The sequence below is a fragment of the Bos indicus genome, chromosome 3, assembly GCF_029378745.1.
Source record: "Bos indicus isolate NIAB-ARS_2022 breed Sahiwal x Tharparkar chromosome 3, NIAB-ARS_B.indTharparkar_mat_pri_1.0, whole genome shotgun sequence".
NCBI lineage: Eukaryota > Metazoa > Chordata > Mammalia > Artiodactyla > Bovidae > Bos > Bos indicus.
The window spans coordinates 97,978,564-97,994,047 of record NC_091762.1 but is presented as its reverse complement, the minus strand read 5'-3'; the positions used below and the strand labels follow the sequence as shown (position 1 = coordinate 97,994,047).

Sequence of the window (15,484 nt, the reverse complement as noted above, 5' to 3'; positions counted from 1 at the left end):
AGGAAAGGAGGAATGGAGGGAAGACAAAAGAAAGAGGGAGAGAGAGAAAGAAAGGAAAGAAGGAAGGAAGACTGATGGTATTATAATGAGAGGAGAGAAGGATGCTGGAGGTGAATGAATGACCCCTTCTTTGATGAAGGAAGGAGGTGGATGAACGACCACCTGCTTTGATGAAAGAAGACCCTGTCACCTCAGTATCCATTTGTGATGAAAGTCCATAGCTTCCTATGTGTGTTCCACCCTGTTGGCTTGACTCATTATCTTGGAAATATTGAGCCTAAGAGTAATGTGGATGTAACTAATAATAAGTTACCCTCGAAGGAACACTTTCATTTGCTAGGGACTTTATTTATATCGTGTCACTTAATTTTCACAAACTCCTTGTGGCTTAGGCACTAATTAATCCCATTTTATAATTGAGGAACCTCTGGTTCATAGAGGTGGCTCAAGGTCATACAGTGGCAGAGCTAGATCTCAGCTGGGTCAGTCAGACACCAGAGCCCATTGTCCTGTGTGTCCCTCTCTTCATGAGTCTATTACAGCATCCAATAAGGGTCCCACTTCTCCAGTTGCTTGGCAAGCAATTTATAATGCATGCTCTTGAAATCTGGGTGTGCTTCCTCAGGGTCTATGGTGGCCCTAGCAGGGCTGTGCAGTGAAGTACAGGAAATAAAGCACAAGTCCATTTGTTACTCACCATTAACCAACACTTAAGATAAAACATTGCTTTATTTATTCTCTCTGGCAGCTCAAACATGCTCCACGGTATCTATTACACGGTGATGTTAATTAGGTCCGCAGCACTGCACCTTCTGTAGGCAAGGCTCGCCGTGTCACCCGCTGGTCTCATCTCTCCGGAGGCCTCTGGTTCAGCACCAGGTCTGAGGGACAGAAAGAATCTTTGGGAGGCCCGCATCACCACCAATGTTGCTGAGCCAAATGTGGGTCTTTACTACCCATACATCTTGCCCAAGCATTGCTCTAGAAACCTGGCATGATCTTCAAGGCTGGCGTGAGATCCTCTTTCAAGGGTGGGCAGTTGGGTTGGAGGGGTCCTAGAACTCCCCAGCTGGCAGAATTATAGAAGCCTTTAATGATCACTACAACAGGCTCATTTTATAGATGTGCGGGCTGAGGTTGGGAGAGGGAGACTGCCTTTTCTAACGTTGCATGAGTGCTAGTAGACTGGGATTTGATTCTGAATATTTTTGCTTCCAGTTCAGGCTCTTTCTAATGGATCATTTTGAGGTCCCTATCCCTTGCTTTCACCCCCTCCCCTTGTGTGGCTGTAGAATGGACACACGTGGAGAATGTTGGTTCCTTTTCCCCACTGGGTCCATTTCCCCTGAAGTTCCTTAAGTAATCCATGGAGTAAACAGAACACTCATTCTTAATTCCGATCTGCAGAGGAGATTGAGGTTCAGAGGGAAGATGACAGCAGCTGAATCAGGCTTAAATCCAGGCTTCTGACTTGGCACTTTTTCTAATAACCACATGTCCTCCTTGAGGATGAATGAATGAATGAATGGATTCTAAACATGCTAAAGAATGAATTCAGGCATGCACAAGGAACAAGGCTTAACATTTGAAAATCCCCAGCAAAGCCGAAGTCTCAGGGCCCATGCAGCTGCTCTGCTCTGCGTTTATTCACAGCGCTCTCCACTTCCAAACATGGCTCAGGACTCAGCCTGGTTTACAGCAGGCCCTGAGCAAGTGCCTCTGAAATTGAACAGAAGAGAACACTCTGGAATCATGGCTCTGAACCACTCATTTCTCCAGGAGCAGCTTGAAGGGGTATTGGGGTGTTAAGGAGAGCAGTCTCTCCATTCCCAACACCACGCCACAGCTGTGTTTCCTACCTTAGGTCGAGGCTGGCCTGAAGAAGGAGAAAGAGAAAACCATGCGGGAGCACAAGAAGACCAACATACAGGAAAGAGCTGTCAACGCCAGGCCATCTGCTGACCACGTGAGGGAAAGGGGTTCTTGGCGCGCTTCCTACCCCAAGAGGCTGATCTGGCTGGAATCCCTATGAGCCTTCCCTGGGAATAGGAAGGAGGAGAGGTGACCCTGACATCCTTTGGGCACAGTCTCAGGGAGGCTGGGCAAAGGGGGTGACCCATTAATATGGATGAAATGTCAAGAGATTAGATAGAATTTTAAACAGAAACTTAATCCAGGCCTCGGACTGGGAGGTGACAGAAAAATGTGCGTAGAATTGACAATGATCTGTAACTGAATACTCAGTAATGCACACACACACACACATTTACAACTACACAAACATGCATTTTCACACCCAGATATAGAGATTACTCATAAAAGTCTCACACACAATGCAAGTATACCAGCACACACACATTTTACATCTATCACAGTCACTTTTTTTCCATCTCTCTCAGCCTCTCCCCATCCCTCTCCTTTCTTTTTCTCCCTGTCATGAATACTCTTAGGTTTAAAGTTTGACACCTTTATATATGGACCTGTAAGCCAAGTTTGCTCTACTTTTCCCAGAAGTTTAAGGGGCTACCCTTATTTATGAACTTCTAGAGGGAGGGATAGATGGAGAAACAGAGCGGCATTAGCTTCACAGAAACATTCTGTTCAGGGCAGGCATCTCATCTCCATGCTCATCACTGTCATCCTCATCAGCAACAACAGCAGTAGCAGCAGCAGCGATACCTGCCAATTCTCAGTGAGTATTTACTCTCTGCTGGGCCTTGTCCTGGGACCTGAGCAATGAGTGAGTCAGTTTTTCCATCTCTAATCATCTCACCCCAAGAACAAAGAAAAATAGAGTGGGGAGGATAAAGCTGATACACAGAAATGAAATGCCAAAGCCACTGACAAGGGCCAAGTGAAAGGTTCAGACAATGGTTCTCAAGAAGCTCAGTAGATGAGTTACCCCTGAGGGCTGGGAGGTGAGGGAAGACTTCCTCAAGGAGGGGTCTTGAAAGACAGGTAAAAATCAAGTCAGCAGAAAGGAATGAGAAGTGCTTGGCAAACACAGATGTTTAATAAGTTTTGTTGGATGAATTAATGACAGGACAATCTATGTCAAAGGCAAGGAATGGACCAAGTAGGGGAGCGACTGATCTGATCTGATCTGATCTGATACTTTCCCAATCATTCTATGTCTGGATCCTCACAATACTCTTGAGAGTGGGTTGGTCGGGGATTATGTACCTATTTCAAGGAGTAAGAACCAGAAACCAGATGAAGCTCTGGGATAACTCCAGACAGGGAAAGAGGCTTAAAAAAAAAAATGTCACCCATCCAGGCAGTATCAGAGCTGGAAGCAGAACTCTCCATCCCAGTGGCTACAGTTTATAATCCTTCTCCCTTTATGATTTGAATCCTGGGGGCAGGAAGTGGTTTGGGGTGAAGGAAGAGGAAATCTGCTTTTTAATGCAAGCGTAGGGCGAGGGGTGGGTTAATAGAGGCCACCTCTGCGACTTCACTTTCACATTTCACTTTCATGCACTGGAGAAGGAAATGGCAACCCACTCCAGTGTTCTTGCTTGGAGAATCCCAAGCAAGGGAGAGGAGCCTGGTGGGCTGCTGTCTATGGGGTTGCACAGAGTCGGACACGACTGAAGCAACTTAGCAGCAGCAGCAGCTGCTGCATTGCTCTATCCTGATCTCCTGGCAAAATCTCTCTCTTGTCCTTAGAACTCCGAGGGTAGCATGAACTCTGCCTGTTAGAACTCTGAGGGGAGCACCGGCTCTGCCTGTAAGACAGTCATTTCTCAGCAGTCATTTCAAAGGCAGAGACTCAGGCGTGGAGGATGTGTGGGCACCAACATCCGGCTGCAGAGAAAATGCCTAGAGCCAGGCTCAGGGGAATGAGGCAAAATGAGGTCGTGCACAGGAACAAAGATGAAGTAGCGAGTTCCCTGGGGCAGAGGCTTTTTATAACCAGCATTAAATATGTATCATTTTGTCAGTCTCAGGACTGAACATGTAAAGACAGAGGGGAAAGTGGAAGGAACACAGCACTGGAACCTGGTGACAGCCGGGCTCTTCCACTTAGGAGCCGGGTGACTTCAGACAGGTTACTTAGACTCTCCAAGCTTCTCTTTCTTTCTCAGGGAACAACATCTGCTTCATAGGGCTGTTGTGAGGATTATAGGAGATCATATAAGACAAAGCAACCCGGAGCGCAGGACCCTGGAGCTGAGTAGGCACTTGGCCAGGGCAGAACAGCAGCAGCAGCAGCAGCAGCAGCAGCAGCAGCAATAGCAGTAGCGGAAGTAGTGGTAGCAGCAGCAGCCCTCGTAGCAGTAGCCACAGCAGCAGCAATAATAGTTGTTTTTATTGTTACAGGAAAAGTGATCAAATTGCCTTGGGCTCTAGAAATAAATTTGGTCTTCAAGAAAAGACTGGAGATGAAGTAAATCCATCTCATCCATTGAGACAGATTTTGAGAGTGGGGCCTTGAAGACCATCCAGGACTTTGCCTTTCACACGGAGCTGGAATTTAGTTCTGTAGGTAAGGGGAGCCACGGATGAAATCTGAGCAGTGGAATGTCTCAGAGAGGTCAGTACTTTGGGAAGACAGATCTGTAATTAGGATCCAGTTATTAAAATAAGTTCAGAATGAGATTTTGAATTCAAGATTTATTCATTCTTTCATTCTGCTATATTAACTGAGTGCCTCTGGCATGTCTGCAGCTGTGTTAGGTGATATGAGAGGAATGGAGATGAATAAAACCTAGTCTCTGCTCTCAGAAATTAGATGATAATGAAGGAGGTGACTATTATCTCAGTGAAGTAATTGATAAATAGATAAATCAACAAAGAGCTGGGAGACACAAGAAGAGGAAGCAATTCATTACAGTTCTGTGATTGGGGAAGATGTCATGGAGGTGGGATAAGTCTTGAATGATGGGAAGGATTTACTTTAGTTAAGAAGAGTGGAGGAACTTCCCTGGTGGTCTGATACTCCACACTCCCAATGCAGGGGGCCCAGGTTTGATTCCTGGTTGGAGAACTAGATCCCACGTGCTGCAACTAAAGATCCTGCATGCTGCAGCAAAGACCTGGTGCATCTAGACAGATATGAGAGGCACCAAGCAGGCAGAATCAGCAGGATGCGGCACCTGACCAGCAGGGAGGTGAGAAAGACACAGAAGTGGGATGATATCCAAGCTTTTGGCTTGGATAATTGTTTGGAAAGAGTTGCCATAAACATGGGGTTATGTTTCATAGAGATTGTAGATGCTTACTTTGAGAGAGCGAGAATTGATTAGCAAGAGAGTATCAGAAGGTGGGGAGGTCAACGAGGGACTGTTCCAGCAACCCAGGCAGGATACGGTGGTGGGAGTAAAGAGGAGGAAAAGTATGGAAAAGGGAAAGGAAGGAAAATGGATGACAATCCTGCCAATAAGTATTATTTCCCATATTAAAGACAAGGTAAGTAAACTCTGCTTTAAATGATTCACAAGGCAAAAATAGCAAGGAGTGAGGTTGACAGGAAAAATTCAGGACTATCTGACTCCTAAGTCACTCCATCATACTGCTGGAAGGCAGATGCATCATGGAGGCAGAAGCAATGAGCCTTGATGACTGATTGGCTTTGTACAGGGAAGAAGGGACGGGAGTTAAGACAATGGCAAAGTTTCCAGGCAGGAAAATAGGACACTAACCAAGACAGCTGGTGCCGAGGTGAGAAGCAGATCTGGCTTCAAGACTGAGATGCGGGCCCAAAATAAACTTGAGGTCTTAGGAGGAAAGTGAATTTTAAACATGAAAGAATTAAAACAAGTGTCATAGAAATGACTTCGTGAATTGGTCAGGCTTAGTGCTGAGGTTTGGGGTTGAGCAGAGAGGCAGTGGGACATGGCTGAGCTGAGTGTGTACCCAATTCCTGTACGAATTACTTATGAGCTGTGGACTATGGGCAAAGGCCTTAATTACACGAATACCAGTTTCTTCTTTCTACAAAATGGGGAAAAATAAGCCCTGTCCAGCATGCACGCTGAGTTTGATGAGAGCAGGTAGAGTTAATAGAGGTGAGTGTGCTTCAGGGAACTCCTGAGTTTTAGCTGGCAGAGCGTATTGGTATGATAACTTCACAGGGAACACCCTGGAGACACTGTGAAAGAAAGTGAGAGTGAAAGTTGTTCAGTCCTGTCCAACTCTTTGCAACCCCATGGACTGTAGTCGACGGAATTCTCCAGGACAGAATACTGGAGCTGGTAGCCTTTTCCTTCTCCAGGGGATATTCCCAACCCAGGGATTGAACTCAGGTCTCCCACATTGCAGGCGGATTGTTTAGCAGCTGAGCCACAAGGGAAGACCAAGTATACTGGAGTGGGTAGCCTATCCCTTCTCCAGGGGATCTTCCCAACCCAGGAATCGAACCAGGGTCTCCTGTGTTGCAGGTGGATTCTTTACCAACTGAGCTAACAGGGACACTGTACACCAATCAAAAATAGCATAGAAAGAGGTTCTTATAAATCCTGCTAAGATTTGTTAGTTATTTTAATAAAACATGGTATCTTACAGAACCTATTACCCCCGCCCCCCCACCCCTTGCTTTTTAGTCTTGTCGGTTCTGCCTCAAGTTAGTTGGGAGAACATTGCGTCCAGCCCTGTTTTCCCACTTGTTCTGAGCCCAAACTTACAAATACACTGATCCCTCAGTGTGGCTGTTTTTCTTCCAGGTACTTTTCTCATTCCTGTCTTCAGGGAGGGTTTGTACTTCTGTCTGTACCTCATTTGGAAGTAAGAAAAGCTTTGGCTTCAAGCAAAGGGTTTCTGATCCTAGCAAGTTAAAGGTGGTGGGTTGGGGAGAGAGTTCTACTTTATGCCAAGTATTTTATAGGTGTTACTGTATTTTGAAGACAGGTTTATTGAAGTATAATTGATATACAAAGACCTATATATATTTAATGTTTACCATTTGACAAGTTTGGAATAGGTCAGAAACTTGTGAGCCCATCATCACAGTCAAGGTAACAAACATATCCATCACCTCCAAACATTTCATGTGCCTCTTTTTGGGTCTTTTGTTTGTTTTGTTGTTGTTGTTATAAGAAGACTTAACATGAGATCACCCTTATGGCAGAAAGTGAAGAGGAACAAAAGAGCCTCTGGTGAAAGTGAAAGAGGAGACTGAAAAAACTGGCTTAAAATGCAACATTCAAAAACTGGATATCATGGCATCTGGTCCTATTACTTCATGGCAAATAGATGGGGAAACAATGGAAACAGTGAGAAATTTTATTTCCTTGGTCTCCAAAATCACTGCAGGTGGTGACTGCAGCCATGAAATTAAAAGACGCTTGCTCCTTGGAAGAAAAGCTATGACCAACCTAGACAGCATATTAAAAAGTAGAGACGTTACTTGCTGATAAAGGTCCATCTAATCAAAGCTATGGTTTTTCCAGTGGTCATGTATAGATGTGAGAGTTGGACCATAAAGAAAGATGAGTGCTGAAGAATTGATGCTTTTGAACTGTGGTGTTGGAGAAGACTCTTAAGAGTCCCTTGGACTGCAAGGCGATCAAACCAGTCAATCCCAAAGGAAATCCTGAATATTCTTTGGAAGGACTGATGCTGAAGCTCCAATACTTTGGCCACCTGATGCGAAGAGCTGACTCATTAGAAAAGACCCTGATGCTGGGAAAGATTGAGGGCAGGAGGAGAAGGGGACGGCAGAGAATGAGATGGTTGGATGGCATCACCGACTCGATGGATGTGAGTTTGTGCAAGCTCTGCAAGTTGGTGATGGACAGGGAAGCCTGGTGTGCTGCAGTATATGGAGTCGCAGAGTCGGATATGACTGAACAACTGAACTGAACTGAACTGAACTGAACATGAGATCTACCCTCCTAATAAATTAACTACCTCCTACAATATTAACTTCCCTGGTGGCTCAGATGGTAAAGCGTCTGCCTACAATGCGGGAGACCCAGGTTCAATCCCTGGGTCGGGAAGATCCTCTGGAGAAGGAAATGACAACCCACTCCAGCACTCTTGCCTGGAAAATCCCATGGACGAAGTAGCCTGGGAGGCTACAGTCCATGGGGTCACAAAGAGTCAGACACGACTGAGCAACTTCACTTTCACTTTCACAATATTAACTAGAGGTGCTGTGTTGTACATAGGTGTTATTATATTTAATCCTCCCAATAACTGGGATGTAGGTATTACAATTTCTGTTTTACAAATGTGGATCCTGGAACTTAAAGAGGTTAAATTATTTGCCCAAAGCCATTCAGCTAGATAACGGAAGAACTAGGATTCACATTTCAGTCTATCTGACTTTTTCAACCAAGGCTGTCCATATTATGTTATAATACCTCCCCTATTCTGTCTACCCTGGTGCCCCATTGGCTGAGCTGAGCCATGAGGGAAAGAATCTCTAATCTCAATGCCCTTAAATGGCTCAGGAGGTAGGACTCAGAGGAAATTTCTGGACAATGATTGAGGACACAGTGGGCTCAGCTTACACACTCCAGAGGAAAAGGGTGATACAAAACTTGAACTAGATTATCTGCCTGGGGTCAGTAACCCAGAGGGTGCCTGGAAGGGCCTTGTACCTTGCTGAGCTTCCAGGAATTCTGGAAGACCTAGAAGCTTCTGCATGTCAAGTGACAAATGACACCCTACCCTGTTGGAGTGCCCAGCAGGGACTCACACAGGTGTGTGGGAAGGAGAGATGGGAAGAAGGCAGGGTTCTAGCAGTAGGTGCTAAAAATTTCCTGAAATCCTCACACACACACCCAGCCTGGAAACTTCCATGCTCCATTCCTCTCTCCCATCCCCTCCTACCTCTCAGTGAGGCCATGATTTACTTGTTAATCTGCTTTCACCTGTTTTCCTGTTTTGATCTGATTTTACCTGGAAACTAATGGAGAAGGTCCTGTGCAGAGTAGTAGGAAGAGAACTGGGATTGAATCCAGGTTCTCAGTAGCTATATGAATTTTAAAGAAAGTATTTTACTTTTAGGGGTTCTTAATTTTCTCACCTGGGAAACGAGAAAGTGATACTTACCTCTAGGGGCTGCTGGGAGTATCCAATGAGGCAATCTATGCAAAAGCATCTGGCACAATGCTTGGCACACAGTAAATGTTCAATAAATATCTGGTGGGTGTATGAACCGATGCTCCACAAATGTTAATCACTCCAGACTTCCAAACTTGGCACTGCACTTACTACTTAGAAAAATGAGGAGTTGGGTCCTCTTAGGTAGGTCTCCAGTGTGTCATTGAATTACAGTTAAAGGACACAAACTCATCCTGTACCTTCCCCACCCCATTCAGGGGCAATGGGGAAAGCTCCCAGCTGAAAGCTCCCTGCTATTGCTGATGCTGTAAAGCAAATATCACCAGAGGCAGGTGACTCAGCCTCTGCTCTGGACCTCAGCACAAAGAATCTGGGTGGCCTCTGGCTTGTCTGCCACAGCTTCTGAAGATAAACTGACTGACCTCTGGACCTGTGAACTAATACAGAGCAAGCCTGGCACTGTTTATGGAGATTTGTATGAAAGTCAGGCAGAGGCCCAGGGTGTCTCTCCACTCTCCTCCCTTCCTCGCTGCATTGTTGTCTCACCCTCCTCAGTACACTAATTTTGTAGCTGGTTCTACCCACTGTGGATCTAGCCTGAGAAGGAAGTGGGCAGACAAGAGAGGTTAGAGCGCCCCCTTCTGGGGCTGAGTGAGCTGGTAGCTTCTGGGTGGTTCACTGTCTTTCTGTGTTGGTGCTGTCCTCAACCTCAGTGCTGAAACTCTTCCCCTCTTAACCTGGGACCGTAGGTATAACCTGGTCCAAGAAAGCTACGGAGTTGCTGAGCAGACTAAAGCCACAAAGAAGTCCACTGGCAACCCCTGGTTCCTTAGACTCAGCCTCCCTGCTCTACTTCTGTGGAGAAGCAGACACCCATTTTGCAAACATGTCCTACAGTTTTATAGTCATGTATTTTTCCCTCCTAAGGATTGCTAACTGTTAGCAGGGTCCATATTCTGTAATTTAGAGACATTTACTATCACTTGTTTAGTGTTAAGTGATACTTATTATACTGTAAACCCCATTGTTTGGCATTAGGAATGTAACCCCCATCTTGTGTCATTTCTCTCCACAGTTATAGAGTAGGAAGTAATGCCACTGTTAATTCAGCATGCCTTAGAGGAAGAAAATCCCTGTCGTTCCTCCATGACAGATGTTCATTCAGATTCTGCTTGCATGCCTCTAGTGATGGGGAACTCTGTGTCTCTCAGGGACCTCATCCAGTGGTTGACAACTCTATTCACTAGAAGGTTTTCCTCACTTTTGAGCTGAAATTGTCTTACTGAGACTACTTCCCTGGATTTGGTTCTTACCCTTTGGCAACACAGAACAAGTTTGCTTTTTTTTCTGACAAAAAGAATATCCAAGATACTTTTTCAACTTTTTAGATATTGTGATGTTGCTTTCCTTAACCTCCTCCCTCTCATTTTTCATCTCATGGATAAACAGCTCCTGTTTCCTTATCCATTTCCAATGGGAAGTGATTTGCAGACACCTTGTCATCCTGGTCACATCCAACTAACAGCTATCACTTATTGAATGACCCATGTGCTGTGCTGAAGTGTCTCATGTGCTGTGCTGGGCTTAGTTGCTCAGTCATGTCTTACTCTTTGCAGCCATGGACTGTAGCCTGCCAGGCTCCTCTGTCCATGGGGATTCTCCAGGCAAGAATACTGGAGTGGGTTGCCATTCCCTCCTCCAGGGGATCTTCCCAACCCGGGAATTGAATTGGGGTCTCCTGCATTTCAGGCAGATTATTTACCAACTGAGCTACCAGGGAAGCCCCAATATCCCCCATAAAATCCCATTAAACCCACATACCTACTGTAATGAGGTAGACATAACTATCACCATGTTATAGGAATTAAGATTCAGAGAGGTTAAATAACTTACCCAAGATCACACAGATATTAAGAGACAGAATAAAGGTTTGAATGCAGAATTAGAATCCAGAGTCGCCTGACTCCAAAATTTTCTTTTAAACCAGTAGCATGCCTGAGCTTTTAAGACCTATGGTCCAATTAATCAATGCAGCTTTTCAGAAGTGCAGTTATATTTTCATAACTGAACATATCCTATTGATAAAAAGTTGATGAAAATAGCTAACTTTTTATGTCAATGAAGATTTGGTAAAATGGGTATCAGATCAGTTTACTTCCAGTAAAATGTAAATTGGAAAAGTACATGTGTGAGTGTATACTCAGTTGCTTCAGTCGTGTCTGACTCTGTGTGACTCTATGGACTGTAGCACCCCCCACCCCCACCCCCAGGCTCCTCTGTCCATGGGGATTCTCCAGCCAAGAATTCTGGGGTAGTTTGCTATGCCCTCCTCCAGGGGATCTTCCTGACCCAGGGATCGAACTTGTGTCTCTTATGTCTCTTGCATTGGCAGGCGGGTTCTTTACTACTAGCACCACTTAGGAAGCTATGCCATAATTTAATATGCAGTATAAATCTATAAAATGAACGACCTAAGCACCAAAAAAAGTGGGGTCTAAATATGGTCACCTTATGAAAGCAATCTGGGCAGGGAAAAATAGATCTGGTCTATTATCTCTGATTTTATGCAATCTGCCTCTCCTTATGCCATCTCAAGAGATGCTCTTGTTTCTGAAAGGTCCGCCACAGTGTTGATTTGCATTGAGCTGGCTGCAGTCAAATAAACTCCCCAGGATTCTGCCACAGGAACGGCTAGACAGTCAAGCCTTGACTGTCCTTCCTTACCTTGATGACAGAGTCCCTGACAGCAAAGTGAGGGTTACATCAAATTGGGTCAACTTGCTGGTTCTTGAGGGAGGGAGAGACCTAGAGGGAAGGCGCCAAGAATGCTCAGAGGAACAGAGAAGCTGCAGGAAGCACTTTATTTGTGTTCCTCTGGGCAACAAGAACCCAGGGGAGAACTGTATATACAACACAACATTTGTACCCAGCTAACATATGTTTTTTCTTTTTTTAATCATTTCTGAAAAGCAATAAGCAAAGGGAGAATAAGCTTTGCTCTCAATTTTTAACATACTTTGAAAATCTCCAATCCAAAGCAAAAGAATGCTAAACTGAAGCTTTGTGCTAAAGGCCCTATCTCCCCGGAGCCTCCCTTCCTCTCCCTATCTTCTAATCCTCATTTCCGGGAGGTCATTTTAATTAGCAGGCTGTCATGGTGACTCAGCCTGCTGCTTCACAGACAGGAAGTGAGCCAACTCCCCTGGACCCATTCATCATGCAAAGGCACTTTACTCTGTAGAAAAATGCACAGGGCAAGTGAGCTTGCCCTGCCTTGGGAATTGCCACGGTTGTTGTTTTACTTTATCAACCCCACCTGCCTCAGAGTGCATTCTTTTGTCTTTTGCATCTTCTGTACCTGACAGTCAGCCTCCTCCCCTCTATGGCAGAGTTTTCATATCCTCTTCTTCAGTGGTCAGTTTTGATCTCAGATCCTAGGATCTAGAGATCTTAACCATGAGAGAGACCTTCTGAAATGTGCAGCTAATACTTTTTGTTTTAGGAGCTAAGGTTTCAATGAAACTACCCAGGCCATATTGGGACATAGCTATTGGGACATAGCTCTTAGGGCAGTTCTCTGGAGTTGCATGCTGGGGTTTAGGGGAGTCAGGGAGCATGCAGCTCATAGATAAAGTGACTGTATGTCTAAGACCACTGTGAGCTCAAAAATTCTGACCCATTGTTACCAAAGGCGCATTTGTCTTTTGTTTTGTATGCGTTGATGGTATTGTTTTGGGTCAGCAAATATGGACACTACATTTCTAAAACAGTAAACAACGTGGCCTAGTCTAAAAGGTATCTATAGTAACTGCACAACTTAGAACAGTCAAGGGGCTGGAAAGCACTGACTAGAGAAGAGATACGGGGGTTTTCTCTTCCTGTGAGGGTCTCTGTTGTGGAAATTAGCATCTGTACTCATCTGGTCTGAGTCTCCTATTTTGTTCCTGAGCCTTAAGCTGAAGGCTCACAATTGATTTTCAAATAGTAAAAAGGAAAATCGATGATGAAATTTCTCATTTTTCCCCCCTTCCCTTTCACTAGCTTATACATGTTCTCACAGTCATTATCTTGGAAACTAGAAAAGGGTGATTAATTTCATGGCCCAGCAGAAAATGCATGCTCTTGCCACCACAAGACCTCCCTGGATTCCACATCCTTAAAAAGAGTTTGAAGGGTCTTTGTGGTTCACTGAGCTCTTCTTGTCCCCTTTGCCGTTGGGGTGGTTGCTGGCCGGGCCCCGCAGGAGTGAGTGCTTGTAGGAAGGGGGTTTTCCTTTCCTGCAAAGGGGGAGATAACAGAAAGAGAGAAGAAAGAAGCACATATACACGCTGCATTGGAATCATCTGTGTGTATGTCTGTCTCCCCCACTGGACTGTGAGCCGTGCATCCACCACTGGACTAGGAGCAGTGGCCTTGACTGCCTCATCTAGACATCTCAGCAACCCAGCCCAAGGCATGACTGAATGAATGACTCTTGGATGAATGGATGGGTTGTATCATTCTGGTTCTGGAGAAAACCTAACTGCCCTAAGGTTATAATACTTCCACATTTCTACCTTGATTCTAACTCATTCTATCCATTTCACGGTGGGCTGCAGATGAACACATAGACAAGCTATAGGTTGGCAGAGCCAGGGGCTTCATTCCCTTCATAACCATCATGGGCTCCAGAGTCCCTTTATATTTCTCAGCATAACCTAATTACGGCATTTCATGGTGGGTCTGACTCCCCTACAAGCTCGGGAGCTCTCCAAAGGCAGAGATGTGTCTACTTTACCTCTGTATCTCAGTGCTCAGCACCCAGTGCAATACCCTTAACATTCTCTTCAACAGTTGTTCACTTTCTGTTCTGCTCCTGGTGGGCAGGAACCAAGTTTTATCTATGTTTGCATTTTTCTTCATATGGGGCCTTATTTATTACATTTTGAGTAATAAACTGATGTGCCATTCATTCAAGCATTGGACTACGATTTATATGCAGTGGAAAGACTGGCCAATCCAGAAAGAACTGAACTGAATTCTCAGGCTGGCTATAGGTGAGAGGTACGACCTTGAGCAAGTTACTTGAATTCTCTGAGCTTCGTTTACAAAATGAGGACAAAATATTCCAGTTTCAGGGTGATGTGACGTTAAATGAGACACTACAAATAAACACACCCAGTGTCTTCCTTTGCCTACTGTAACTTACAAAGGCATGCCGCCACATGCTAGGTGTGGCCCAATGGACTCTGGAGGTGACAGAGGTGAATCCGACATTGATGTTGTCCTCAGGCTGCTTACAGTTTAGTAGAGGTCATAGTGGTGTGAAGTAACTACACAAAATAATAAATAATAGAGAACTACAACTCCTGGCAGAAAATGGTAATGCCACAAATATGGGAATCTCTTGGGCTGTTAGATTTAGGACTCAATAAGTGACTTCTTATAACCCATGCTGCTCTGATTCTGGAGTATCATTTCCTTCATTGCTGATGAGTCATGAATAGGATAAAGACAAGACCAGGTGGCAGCACACAAAAGGGACACCTCGCCCTCATGTAGCGCCTCAACCAGGAAGCCTCACAGACTAAGATTCCACGCTCATGACAGACCTTGCTAACACAGGAAGATCATCTAGCGTGGTTGAGACACATCTAAGTCTTAGTACCCATCAACAGGCTGGAACACACACTTGGAATGTCATTTACAGGCGATGTGATCTTGAAGAAGTCCTTTCTCTTCTCTGGCCCACATTTCTTCTTTTGTAAAATAGTAGCGCCCATGTCGTTCCTGCATTCTAGGCTCTGGTGAATGAGGGCTGGGGAAGAGCTTTGCCCATTACAAGGTGCCATTCACGTGTCACTGAGAGTGTGGGTCTTTACTCTCAAAGGAAGCATGGGAAACAAGATGGATTGGTTTCTTTGGGGGTGACAGAGGGTGTGCAAGCCCAAGTATGATCACAGGTGGGGTGGTCCCAGGTAGATGGCGTGCATGAGGAGAAGGGTGTGTGATAGCCAGGGAGGAGTGTGGACATGCAAAATGACTGTGGGGTCCTTACAGAGGCAAAAAACATCCACAGCTCCAGATGGGGGCACAGAGAGAGGGATCAGCAGGCAAACCTCCCACCTATGGGCCCCAGAGAGCTACTCCTCTTCCTACAGGGCCCCCTTCCACCTATCTAGACTCCCTCCTTTGGAAAGCCGACTCCCCAGAAAATAAGCTGCTCCCCTCCCTTGGTTCCCACAGCACTTTGGGCCTCATCTCTCAGCATGCCATTCTCTGGGGAGTTGTTGCCCAGCTGTTTTTCTCATAGGACTGTTAGTTTGATGCATCTGATTTTTCTCCATAATTCCTAAATAGTATGAAGTATGGCTTGAGGATTGTTTGATGAATTAAATGAACTATTAGTCCCATCTTTACCACCTCTACTGTCCTCAACATCCAGGCCTGTCATTACCTTATTTTGTGCCTTTTCAGCTTCTGCTTCCTGCCT

At 45.2% G+C, this 15,484-nt stretch overlaps 1 protein-coding gene across 5 annotated transcripts in view; it reads right to left on the bottom strand.

The window, feature by feature from the left end:
• Window positions 1-710: 710 nt before the first annotated feature.
• The window catches only part of AGBL4 (AGBL carboxypeptidase 4), a 1,471,661-nt gene continuing 1,456,887 nt past the window's right edge, over window positions 711-15,484 (bottom strand). For 4 of the 5 annotated variants that reach the window (XM_070786574.1, XM_070786577.1, XM_070786576.1 and 1 more), the window contains one exon: window positions 11,506-13,289. In XM_070786574.1, coding sequence (XP_070642675.1) covers window positions 13,169-13,289 — 121 coding nt within the window. In that variant the 3' untranslated portion in view covers window positions 11,506-13,168. Of the gene's footprint in view, window positions 882-11,505; window positions 13,290-15,484 lie in introns of those variants that run through there. The other variant, XM_070786575.1, reaches the window with a different exon arrangement.